The 13,230-nt window shown below is 38.5% G+C and overlaps 1 protein-coding gene across 2 annotated transcripts in view; it reads right to left on the reverse strand.

The window, feature by feature from the left end:
* The window catches only part of LOC115224786 (acidic mammalian chitinase-like), a 53,537-nt gene that overhangs the window by 22,311 nt on the left and 17,996 nt on the right, over positions 1 to 13,230 (reverse strand). For both annotated transcript variants that reach the window (XR_005003963.1, XM_036513770.1), the window contains exons 5-8: positions 10,290 to 10,414; positions 4,300 to 4,423; positions 1,138 to 1,323; positions 507 to 626 (exon numbers count right to left, since the gene is read on the reverse strand). Coding sequence is in view for 1 of the 2 variants with exons in the window: in XM_036513770.1 (XP_036369663.1) it covers positions 507 to 626; positions 1,138 to 1,323; positions 4,300 to 4,423; positions 10,290 to 10,414 (555 nt within the window). In the remaining variant the exon portion in view is untranslated. The remainder of the gene's footprint in view (positions 1 to 506; positions 627 to 1,137; positions 1,324 to 4,299; positions 4,424 to 10,289; positions 10,415 to 13,230) is intronic.

A 13,230-nucleotide genomic window follows, 5' to 3' on the forward strand; every position in this document is an offset into this window, starting at 1 on the left:
GGGTCTGTGAAGCCGGAAGGCTGCATCAGGCCCAGTCAGATCTGGCAGTGTTTCTATGGCTGGATGCCCTTCCTAATGCCATATGTGTGTGTGTGTGTGTGTGTGTGTGTGTGTGTATATGTATATGCACACACTTCTCTTAGTCCTTCAAACATAGAAATCCCAATTTCACTGAATTTTACAAATGAAAGATATTGTTTGTCTGTTGCTGATGCAAGCTTACAATTAACATATGATAACAAGACAAGGAGGCCCACACACGCTCACATGTATGTGTGTTACTGTGTTTGTGAGTGAGTGTATATATGTATATGTGCATGCATGCATGCGTGCGAGAGAGAGAGAGAGAGAGTGTGTGTTTTATAATGTGACATACTAGTGAAAGTGTATAAATTCCTGTCTGCCTATTTATTTGACTGAGGCCCGATCAACTTGCTCGTTCACAACCCCTGTTATTTTATGTATACTGTATCTAAAGAAATGGATGATAAAAAAAAACACCCAACCTTCAACGTCAGACTCTTCTCATTATCATAGCCAATCCATTCGTCTTTGACTACCATATATGGAACTTCACTACCAGCAATCCATCTTTCCACTGCTCCGGCCTTTTGCTCAAGACAAACCTGTAAAGGTTGTTAAAAAGAAAATCAATGAAACAAAATCTATCTCAGATATCACACAGGAAATGATAATAACAACATTTTCACAATAAGTTCATTGAGGGGAACTAAAATATTATATACGGTAATCCCTTGACTTTCCTGGTGTTATGTTCCAAAACATCCCACAGAAATAATTAAAGTCTAAAAAACAATATAAATACCTATTGGCTGTAGAAACTCACAATATACTGAGGAGTCTGGGATATAAATTTACATATATTAGCCAGAAAAATCCGAGGTGTGATGATTGTACATAAGGTGAACTGTGATGTGCTGAGTGGTGACAATGATGATGATGATGATGTTGTTGTTGATGGCAATGATGATGATGATGATGATGGTGATGATGATGATGAGGAGGAGGAGGAGGATATTGATGGTGATGGTGGTGACGATGATGATGGTGATGTTGATGGAGATGATGAAGATGATGGTGATGATGATGATGATGTTGATGAAGATGAGTGTTTACTTCATAGTAAGATATAAAGCCGTTTTCAGTGCTAAACCTCCTCGCAGTACTTGGACCGTCTGCCATTGCGCCAGCTCTTGAATCCAGTGGATTCTTTAATCGGTAACCTCTTCCATACAGTGCAAGTCCAATATTAAGTTTGTGACTTGGACATCCAAGCTTCACCCAATATTTAGATGCCCAAGCCTGATAACAAAACAAAACAAAAAAGAAGGAATAATTTACATTATTTACATTTGACAGATATTTGTCCTCATCTTGTTTGGGTCTTGGGGAAATTTCCAGCCTGGGTTCTCATTCTTAAGGTATTTTTCAATGTTGTTATTATCATTCAGATCACTGCACGGAATCAAACCCAGAATCTTGGGGTTAGTAGCCTGCATTCTTAACCCCAAGATTCCGAGTTTGATTCCAAGTGGTGACCTGAATAATAATAATAATAATAATAATAATAATAATAATAATAATAATAATAATATAATAATAATAATAACAATAATAACATTGAAAAATATCTTAGGAATGAGATCCCAGGTTCAAAATTTCCCCAAGACCCCTGATGAAGGCTGGAGGGTATATCAGCCAAAATGTTGTGTTAACAAAAAACAAGATGAGGACAAATATCTGTTGAATGTAAATAATGTACATAATTCCTCATCTCTTAAATATAGAACTGGAAAGAAAGAATATTTTCAACAATTTCTATATATTTAAAAAGAAACAAGTGACATTAAATTCTTAACAAACAAGGCTAAGTTTGATGTAAACCCAACTAAATTTAGTAGTTCACATTAATTGACCCCAAAACATATTTCAGTACATATTCTATTGATATCTATAAGTTAAACAAGTTAAATTCAAGATGTAAAATGAAGCAACACAAACATAGTTTTAAATCTATAAATATGAGAATAGACATGAATAGATGTATGTATAGAGGTTATGAGAGGTAATGGTGTCAATAAGACCCTAAAGTGTCAGGTAATGCTGAGTAAATGCTATGGACTGACTATAGTTAAGCTCCAGGTTCAGCAATTATGCAAATGAGGTGTGCAACGTAGGTAATATATCAGCATGTGTATATATAAAAAAATTTTCAGAATGAGATAAAAATCCAAAGTTGTGAAAGATTTTAGAAAATTTATAAATAGAAGGTCTTACAGCTGTTTCCAGGATATTTTATATATCCCTTCATCGGAGACGGTGTGAGAAGATGGTTAAGCAATAGTTATTTTAAATAAGATATGAAATAAAGAGTGAAGTGGAGGAATGAAAATAGACATGAGATATGCAGGGATATTGCATCTGTATATCAATTATTTAGGCAGAATGGTATACCTATAAGATTCCAATAATGCAGTATCCAATTTAAGCTGATGATGAAGATTGCCTTTCCGTATTAATACTGTTTCTGTCACTATTACTCTTTTAACTCTTTTACTTGTTTCAGTCATTTGACTGCAGCCATGCTGGAGCACCGCCTTTAGTCGAGCAAATCAACCCCAGGACTTATTCTTTGTAAGCCTAATACTTATTCTATTGATCTCTTTTGCCGAACCGCTAAATTATGGGGACGCAAACATACCAGCAAGCAATGTTGGAGGGACAAACACAGACATACACATATTTATATAAATATATACGATGGGCTTCTTTCAGTTTCCGTCTACCAAATCCACTCACAAGGCTTTGGTCGGCCCGAGGCTATAGATGAAGACACTTGCCCCAGGTGCCACACAGTGGGACTGAACCCTGAACTATGTGGTTCATAAGCAAGCTACTTACCACACAGCCACTCCTGTGTCTATTTACCACACAGCCACTCCTGCACCTATTAATCATTTTTTAATAAGCATAATGGTGATTTGCAACATGAGTGCCTGAATAGACACTGATATTTTATATATCATTGACAGTAAATTATTTCCCATAAGTTCACATGAGAGACCCTCTCAGGGTAAGTAACACAGTATTATGTGTTCTAATAAAACTTCCATGTTAAGTTGGAGATCAAGATTGCCAAATGCAAAATGTATTATCTTTGAATATCCTTCATTTTTATTGTTTCAGTTTTTTCTTTCTAGAACCTAATATCTCTCTACAACATAACTGATTTTATATCAGAATAGTTTCCTAAAAACAATCGACCCCAAAATTTTATAATTCAAAGCAAAATTTATTTTGTTCTATCATCATTAATTGAAAACATCTGAACATCCTCTTTTAAGTAATTTCTGAGACATTATAACTGAACCCCCAAACTGTATGAACGTAAAGCAAATTTCTTAATCACAGAGTTATACCCACTCCTTGTTCACAGCTGGGATATTTACTGGCCCTGAAAAGCAAGGTTAGTCTTCTAGGATGCATTATGCAGAGCTAATAGAAACATTAGTGAGTCAGACAATGTAACTGACCTGTCCCCTCTTCTAATATTACTGGCCTTGTGCTCAAATTTGAAGCTGATTGCAGGGAGCAGATAGAATCATTAGTAAGTCAGACAAAGTGTTGCTGAGCATTTGTGCCAGCTCTTTGTATTCTAGATTCAAATTCCAATGAGATTGTCTTTTCCTTTCATATTTTTAGGGTTGATAAAATATTAGTTGAACACTAGGATCGATGTAAAAGACTTAACCAGTTCCTTAAAATTGCAGGCCTTGTTCCAAAATTTGAAACTTGAATTTTTCAAATATTAGGCACAGGAGTGGCTGTGTAGTAAGACGCTTGCTTCCCAAACCACATGGTTCCGGGTTCAGTCCCACTGCATGGAACCTTGGGCAAATGTCTTCTACTTTAGCCACAGGCCAACCAAAAACCTTGTGAGTGGATTTGGTAGATGGAAACTGAAAGAAGCCCATCATATATATATGTATGTATTTGTGTGTCTATGTTTGTCTCCCCACCATCGCTTGACAACCTATGGCGGTGTATAAGTACTAGGCTTACAAAAAATAAGTCCTGTGGTTGATTTGTTTGACTAACAGTGGTGCTCCAGCATGGCTACAGTCAAATGAATTAAAGAATAAAAGAATCTCTGCTAAAGACTATCACAGAACTGTTATTGCAGGAGATCATTTGAAAGTAAAATGGCTGCAGCAGAGTCATAATTCACCTTATTTTTTTGTATGAAGATGTTTGTAGCTGAGAATTAAGATGTCTTACCAAATTTGATTTCCGTTCATCACCTATTTCATCTGGGCGTGCATATAAGGGTGAGTGGTGGCTAGTTTTGTTTTGCCAGGCTCCATGGAAGTCATATGTCATGATGTTGATGAAATCCACAATACTGGAAAGATATTTTGTTGGAAAGACTCATACTGGATTAATATGAAAACATGTTGACCATAGTAACAGATTTTGGTGTTTATAACATAATATATATACATGTACAAGTATCGATCTATCTATCAACCTACCTATCTATCTATCTATCTATCTATATATCTATCTATCTATATATATATATATATATATATATATATATAATATATATATATATATAATATATATATATATATACACACATACAGATCATCATCATCATCATCATCATCGTTTAACGTCCGTTCTCCATGCTAGCATGGGTTGGACAGTTCGACCGGGGATCTGGGAAGCTGGAAGGCTGCACCAGGCTCCGGTCTTATCTGGCAACGTTTCTACAGCTGGATGCCCTTCCTAACGCCAACCACTCCGTGAGTGTAGTGGGTGCTTTTTACGTGCCACCTGCACTGGTGCCAGGCGAGGCTGGCATCGGCCACGGTCGGATTGGTGCATTACACATGCCACCTGCACGGAAGCCAGTCGAGGCGGCACTGGCTTCGGCCAAGATTCGGATGGTGCTTTTTACGTGCCACCGACACGATATATATATATATATATATATATATTACCTCCCTTATTACCTCCACCTGCCTGGAACTCTTCTTTACACTTCATAACGAAGACATGATACGATGTAGGTAAAGACATTTGAGAAATTTTAAAAGTTTACACGAAACCGGTTATTTCTCCAAAAACAATGTTACTATATACAAAATTTTATAACATTTTTCTAACATAACGACTTAAATATATTCTTTAACCTTTTAAAACAAGCCTTCTGTAGTTTTTTCACTCTTTTCTATTTTTTATTCATCCAACCACGTGCTTTCACACACCAACTTTCTCACCTATGTATATACACATATACATATATATATATTATATATATATATATATATATATATATATATATATACATACATACATATATATATGTGTGTGTGTGTGTGTGTATTATCTAAAATGTATAGTATTAAATATCCATCACGGCTGGTCTTACCAACCAGTTTCACATAGAGAATACAACGGAGTGTTAGGTAACAAACCAATTATATATCTTTACGCTTATCAGAGTTAACTGATACCGAAGGGAATATGGCTACTGTTCTCTATTGTTGGAAGTAAAGTTATATAATTGGTTTGTAACCTAACACTCCATTGTATTCTTTATACAAAACTGATTAGTAAGACCAGCTATGATGGCTATTTAAATCTATACATTTTGGATAATATACCCACTCTACTGACAGATATATGAGTGGATCTTTTCCTTGACTTAAGGTCTCTTAGACAATTCACATTCACATATATATGTGTGCGTGTTTATATATATATATATATTATATATATATATATATATATAATATATACATATACACATCCATTTGCAACGAATATAGTGAAGAATTCCGGGTAGAAGTAGGTGTACACCAAGGCTCAGCCCTCAGCCCCCTTTTATTCATCATAGTCCTCCAGGCAATAACAGAGGAATTCAAAACAGGTTGCCCCTGGGAGCTCCTCTATGCTGATGACCTGGCTCTCATAGCAGAATCACTACCGGAACTAGAAAAGAAATTTCGGGTGTGGAAACAAGGATTAGAATCAAAGGGCCTTAGAGTAAATGTAGCAAAGACCAAAGTTATAGTAAGCAGAAAGGCGAACTCAGCACACACCCCATCAGGCAAGTGACCCTGCTCGATCTGTAGGAAAGGTGTAGGTAGAAACTCCATAAGATGCACCCAGTGTAAGCTATGGACGCATAAGAGGTGCAGCAACATCAAAGGGAAATTAACTGATAAGATAGCCTTCATGTGTGGCAGATGCACAGGGATAATAGACACCACAAATACTCAGAAAACAGATTCCATCACACTCCAGGGGGAGAAACTAGAAGTAGTCGATAGTTTCCGCTACCTGGGTGACCAAGTTAGTAGTGGAGATGGATGCTCAGAGAGTGTCACCACTAGAATATGAATAGCCTGGGCAAAGTTTAGAAAGCTCCTACCCCTACTGGCGACAAAGGGTCTCTCACTCAGATTGAAAGGTAGATTGTATAATGCATGTGTACGAACTGCCATGCTTCATGGTAATGAAACATAGGCCGTGACTGTAGAGGACATGCGTAGACTTGAAGGAAATGAAGCTAGCATGATCCGCTGGATGTGTAATGTCAGTGTGCACGCACGACAGAGTGTAAGCACCCTGAGAGAAATGCTGGACATAAGAAGCATCAGATGTGGTGTGCATGAGCGACGCTTGCGATGGTATGGTCATGTACTGCAGATGGATGATGAGAGATGTGTGAAGAAGTGCCACTCCCAAACAGTTGAAGGAATCAGGGGGAGAGGTAGACCCAGGAAGACATGGGATGAGGTAGTCAAGCATGACCTCAGAGCGTTGGGCCTCACTGAGGCAATGGCGAAGGACCGAGATCTCTGGAGATGTGCTGTGACCGCAAAGACCCGGGCTGCTTCCTGCACCAGTTCCGCATAGCCCCTGCCCATTCAAAGTACCTTGGATCCCAGAACATCCCACTGTGCTTGAGGAGACCTGTTGAGTCAAGTACATGTACATGAACATCGAAACAAATATCAATGGAAATAGTAGTTGTGATACCTGTGCCGGTGGCATATATAAAGCACTATCCGAACGTGGCTGTTGCCAGCGCTGCCTTGACTGGCTTCTGTGCCGGTGGCACATAAAAAGCACCATCCGAACGTGGCCGTTGCCAGCTCCGCCTCGACTGGCTTCTGTGCCGGTGGCACATAAAAAGCACCATCCGAACGTGGCCGATGCCAGTGCCACCTTGGCTGGCTTCCGTGCTGGTGGCATGTTAAAAGCACCAACCGATCGTGGCTGATGCCAGACAACCCTGGCACCTGTGCTGGTGGCACGTAAAAAGCACCCACTACACTCGCGGAGTGGTTGGCGTTAGGAAGGGCATCCAGCAGTAGAACCACTGCCAGATCAGACTGGAGCCTGGTGTAGCCCCTAGCTTCCCAGACCCCGGTCAAGCCGTCCAACCCGTGCTAGCGCGGAAAACGGATGTTAAACGATGATGATGATGATGATGATCCAGCTGTAAAAGCCTTGCCAAAACTGACCACGTCTGTGCTTGTGCACTACATCCACTCTGCTGGGTGGTTGGTGTTAGGAAGGGCATCACCTGTAAAAGCCTGCCAAAATACTCACAGAAGTCTGGTGTAGACTTTTAACTGGCTGGCCATTGTCAAACTGTCTAACCCATGCCAGCATTAAACAAAGATGATGATGATGATGATATATATATGTATATATATCATCATCATCATCATCATCATCATCATAATTTAATGACATTTGTCCATACAGGCATGGGTTGGACGGTTTGACTGGTCTAGCACACTAGAAGGCTGAGCCAGGCTCCAGTCTGATTTGGCATAGTTTCCTACAACTGGATGCCTTTCCTAAAGCCAACCACTCCAAGAGTGTAATGGGTGGTTTTAAATGCCACTGGCATGGATGGCATTTGTGTGACACTGGCATCTGCCATGACTGCATATATATATAGATATATATAAATATCATCATCATCATCATCCTCATTATCGTTTAACGTCCGTTTTCCATGCTGGCATGGGTGGGACGGTTTGACTGGGGTCTGGCAAGACAGGAGGCCGCACTAGGCTCCAATCTGATCTGGCAATGTTTCTACAGCTGGATGCCCTTCCTCACGCCAACCACTCTAAGAGTGTAGTGGGTGCTTTTTACATGCCACCAGTAAGGGAGCGAGTCAGGCGGCAATGTATATATATACATATATATGGTGTATGTGCTTGTCGGGTTACTCTTAGGTGCTTTTGGTATCATGTAATTCAGTCTGACCTGTCTCATGGTTGGACCATCACCAACTAAACTGGCAACCTTGCTAAACCTGCTGCATAAGGAGGCAAGTTTTTATGCTGCACATTCAGCAGGATAGAAAACAAACCCTGTCAAGATATGGGCGGACTCAACCAAGTCAACAGCCATCCAATAGCTTGATGGAAGAGACCCCTAGTTTTTGTTTAGATATCTCTCTAGAAGAAGTAAAACTGATGTAATACCTGCAACTTCATTAACATCCATTGATTAAGACAAGTTCTTCTGCTTTCATAAATGTATGCATCATCCAGATAATGGGATTGGCCCTGTGCAAGGCTTTTCCTCACTTAAAAATGCTTCAGACAGACGTTGCTTGATTTTTTTAACACACACACACACACACATATATGTGTGTGTGTGTGTGTATAGATAGATAGATAGATCAATAGATAGATAGATAGATAGATAGATAGATAGATAGATAGATAGATAGATAGATAGATAGATAGATAGATAGATAGATAGATAGATAGATAGATTCAGATGAACTAGGTACTTAAGTTGAGGCACCAGAATTTAGTATGGTATTATCCATACAGTTTCAAAATAAGGTGATTTAAATCAAAATAAGCAACAGGATATCCAGGGATAATGCAGTACGATTGTTTCAAGCGACTCCATTTAATTGAACAATGCAACCATTACATCAATTTAAATGCAGAGCAATCCTTAGCTGCATAAATAGAATTAAATTAAAACAGATGGACACATTAGTATAATTATACCTAAAACTTCCAAGAAGGTAAGGAGATTGACAAAGAACATACTGTCTTCACATCAGCTTAGAAGCTACTAAGGTATCAGGAAGAAAGACTTGTTAGAGATCTAGCTTGTCACTGTTTTTGGGTTCAGTTTTAATTTATAGTCTTGTTTATCAAATCTTTGTATATCAAAATCTAAGGCCAAAAAACAAGGAGCAGTGTCTCTTAGGAAAGGGGCTAAGGGAGTCCACAGAAATCATAGTGAGTATAGTCATAAATCTATCAAGATTAATTTGAAGCAATATAATGAGATTTGGTAAAGAAAATCTTAAATCAAGATGGTAGCTGAAAATTAAAGGGGCAAGACTCTAGTGAACCAATGATAATAATACAGGGGAAATTTTATCATGGGGTACTATAGTTAAATATTTTAAATAATATTGTCATATTGTATAATGTTAAAATTTAGGGTTATTCAGACGATTTATTAAGAAGAATATTATAACAAAAAGATAATTTTTTTTTAATACTTTAGTCTTTCTTCCTGATACCTTAGTAGTGTCTATGCTGAAGTGAAAACATGTTCTTTGTCTATCTCCTTACCTTCTTGGAGGTTTTAGGTAAAACTATACTAATGTGTCCATCTGTTTTAATTTAATTCTATATATTTATGCAGCTGAGGATTGCTCTGCATTTAAATTGATGTAATGGTTACATTGTTCAATTAAATGAAGTCTCTTGAAACGATCATACTGCATTACCTCTGGATATATTTTTGCTTTTATAACCTTTATTAATGTGGAAACATCTGGAATGTTCAGTAATATGGAGTGACATTGCTGCAAGATGATTTGTTAATATTCAGAGCAGTTGTCTGATCTCATGTGGCCCAATCCTTGTTACTAAACTTACATGATTTGGAATCTCAACCTTGTTACAGACACACAAACATATACACACACAAATGCACACACACACACGTGTGTATGTGCGTATGTATGTATGTATGTATGTATGTAGTATGTATGTATGTATGTATATATATATATATATTATATATATATATATATATATATATTATATATATATATATATATATATATATATATATAATATATATATATATATATATACATACATATAAATTTACACACATATATGTGTGTGTATTTCCTTGCATGCCTCAAAAGTAGTCAACATTTTCCCAAACAATTGTGCAATATTTACTTAGCTATCTTGGCCACTTCGTATCCGTTGGTTATATGTTTCTGTCCAGCTGCCACTGTTATGGTCAAAAGTAATTGATCATGCCCAGTTCTCTTTGAATCGTCAACAAAAGCTTCATTTAATTCCTAACAAATTAATAAATAACAAATGTTAGTAATACATTACAAACACATCTGGGTGTAAATTTATAAAATAATGAATAGAATATATATGAATTGCAAAATACAAAGTTGCATAAAATACAATGTTAATCATCATCCTCATCATATTATCTTTCTCTTTTCTATGCTTAAATGAGTCAGACAGAGTTTATTGAGGCAGATTTTTTTATGGCTGGATACTCTTCCTGTCACCAACCCTTACCTATTTCCAAGCAAAGGTAACATTTCCCCATGACCAGACATATTTTCGCAGAATCTTGAAAAGGAACAACACCGCTTGTATGATGGTGACACTAGCTTACAACAAGCATATGCTGTTGAGACATGGAGACAAATATGTACACACTTAGACATACATACAAATACACACACACACACAAACTAATAATAACAATAATCCTTGGATGGAATTTATAAACATTTAACGCATTGCTACATGCATTTCCACAAATCAAATGTCTCTTAAGATCATAGTCCATATTCCTGGGTTGATTACAGTGTAGTCTATAGTACTGATGGGCCTCAGGGTGATCATCTTCATGGATTCATTTCTTCAGGTGATATAACATTAATGGATGTTTAACTGAGGGTTGTTTATCCTTTTTGACCTTCACACTAGTCAAAAGGAATAGACATCTGTTAAACATCCCTTAATGTTATATTTATTTCTTTTTGCCCACAGGGGATTAAACAAAGAGGGGACAAACAAGGACAGACAAAGAGATTAAGTCGATTACATCGATCCCAGTACGTAATTGGTACTTATTTAATCGACTCCAAAAGGATGAAAGGCAAAGTCACGCTTGGCAGAATTTGAACTCAGAACATAATAGCAGACGAAATACTGCTAAGCATTCTGCCTGGCATGCTAACATTTCTGCCAGATTGCCACCTTAACGTTATATCATCTGAAGAAATGAATCTTTGAAGACGATCAACCTGATGCCAATCAATAATATGGACTACACTGTAATCAACCCAGGAATACGGACTATGCTCTTAAGAGACACATGATTTGTAAAAACGGGTGTAGCAATGCATTAAATGTTAATAAATTCCATCCAAGGATTATTGTTATTCTTACTTTATTTATCCTACATTATATCGGTACAGCCCGATGCAGTCCCAAAAAACTGGCTCACCAGTCAGTATCATTAGACTGTGGCTGGTGTAATGGAATAGGACATTATTTGCATCTTCAAAACATTTCCCATAAACATACTGGCATGGGTTGGACAGCTTGACTGGGGTCTGGGAAGCCTGGAGGCTGCACCAGGATCCAATCTGATCTGGCAATGTTTCTACAGCTGGATGCCCTTCCTAACGCCAACCACTCTGAAAGTGTATTGGGTGCTTTTTACATGTCACTGGCACAGGGGCCAGAGGAGCTGGCATCATCCACGATCAGATGGTGCTTTTTACGTGCCATCGGCATGGAAGCCAGTCAAAGCAGCACTGGCATCGGCCACGTTCGGATGGTGTTTTTTATGTGCCACCAGCACGGAGCTCACAACTACAATTTCCATTTGATTTGATTTTGATATTGCTGATGTTGATGTACTTGACTCAGTAGGTCTCTTCAAGCATGGCATGTTGTCCTACAATCTAAGGTACTTTTAAGTGGGCTGGTTATGCAACACTGGTGTAGGTTACAGCTGTGGACTCACTTTATTTGCTGGTCTTCTCAGTCACAACATATCTCCAGAGGTCTAGTCTTATCACTCCATTTCAGCCAATATTACCAATTAGTTTCATATTAGGTATTTGATAACTGGATATTAGATAACAGCATCATTAACATCTCATGGAGGCAAAGGAGGCAAAGTGGCTGAGTTCCACTCAAGCATTGGGCCTGATGGAGGTAAAGTGACTGAGTTCCTTTTGAGCATTGGGCCTTACAATGCAATGAATAAGACCTTTGGCATTATGTTGTGCTTGAGAAGAAGACCCATCAAGCCAAGCGAAATCGCAGTCGTGACAGATACTGGTGTTTCACAAACTGGCACCCATGTCACTGGCACATAAACACACCCCAGTGTCACACAAACGGCACCCATGCCGGTGCCATGTAAAAGCACCCATTACACTCTGGGAGTGGTTGGTATCAGGAAGGGCATCCAGCCATAGAAAACCATGTCAAATCAGACTGGAGTCTAGTGCCACCGTCCAGTGTGCCAGCCCAGTCAAACCATCCAGCCCATGCCAGCTTGGATAATAGACGTTAAATGATGATGATGATGATGATGATGATGGTAGTGGTGATGATGATTATGGTGATGATGGTGATGATAATGTTCTTCAGAAATGGCAGGTATGGACATATATGGAGACTTCTACCTGGTTGCTTTACTAGAAACAGTAGTTAAATATCCCTCAAGTTGCACCAAACTGTCCTGAGAAGAGAACGGCACATTAGATTATGAAAGTCCAACATGTACAAATGCTTGAGAGAAAGATGGGTTGGTCATGGATGGAATGTCTTCGATCATAAATCTTGATTAGACTTAACTTGCACTAATCAACAATAACGACAACAAGTGATAATTGAAGATGATGTGGTGGTGGTGGTGGTGGTGGTGGGGATGCCTCACTGGGAATGAAGGGATCAGATCTCAGCTCATTTGAACTGGTACATTGTAGAAGCCCTTTGTAGAGGGGGAGAAAAAGGAGGAGAGAGGGAAATGGGCAGGAAAGGTAGGAAGGAAGAGGAGGGAGGAGGTGGCGAGAGGGCGGTTGTGAGAGATGGAAGAAGCAGAGGATGGAGCTGGTGAGTGGGGAGA

This window comes from Octopus sinensis, linkage group LG2, assembly GCF_006345805.1.
Source record: "Octopus sinensis linkage group LG2, ASM634580v1, whole genome shotgun sequence".
In the NCBI taxonomy this organism is placed as follows: domain Eukaryota; kingdom Metazoa; phylum Mollusca; class Cephalopoda; order Octopoda; family Octopodidae; genus Octopus; species Octopus sinensis.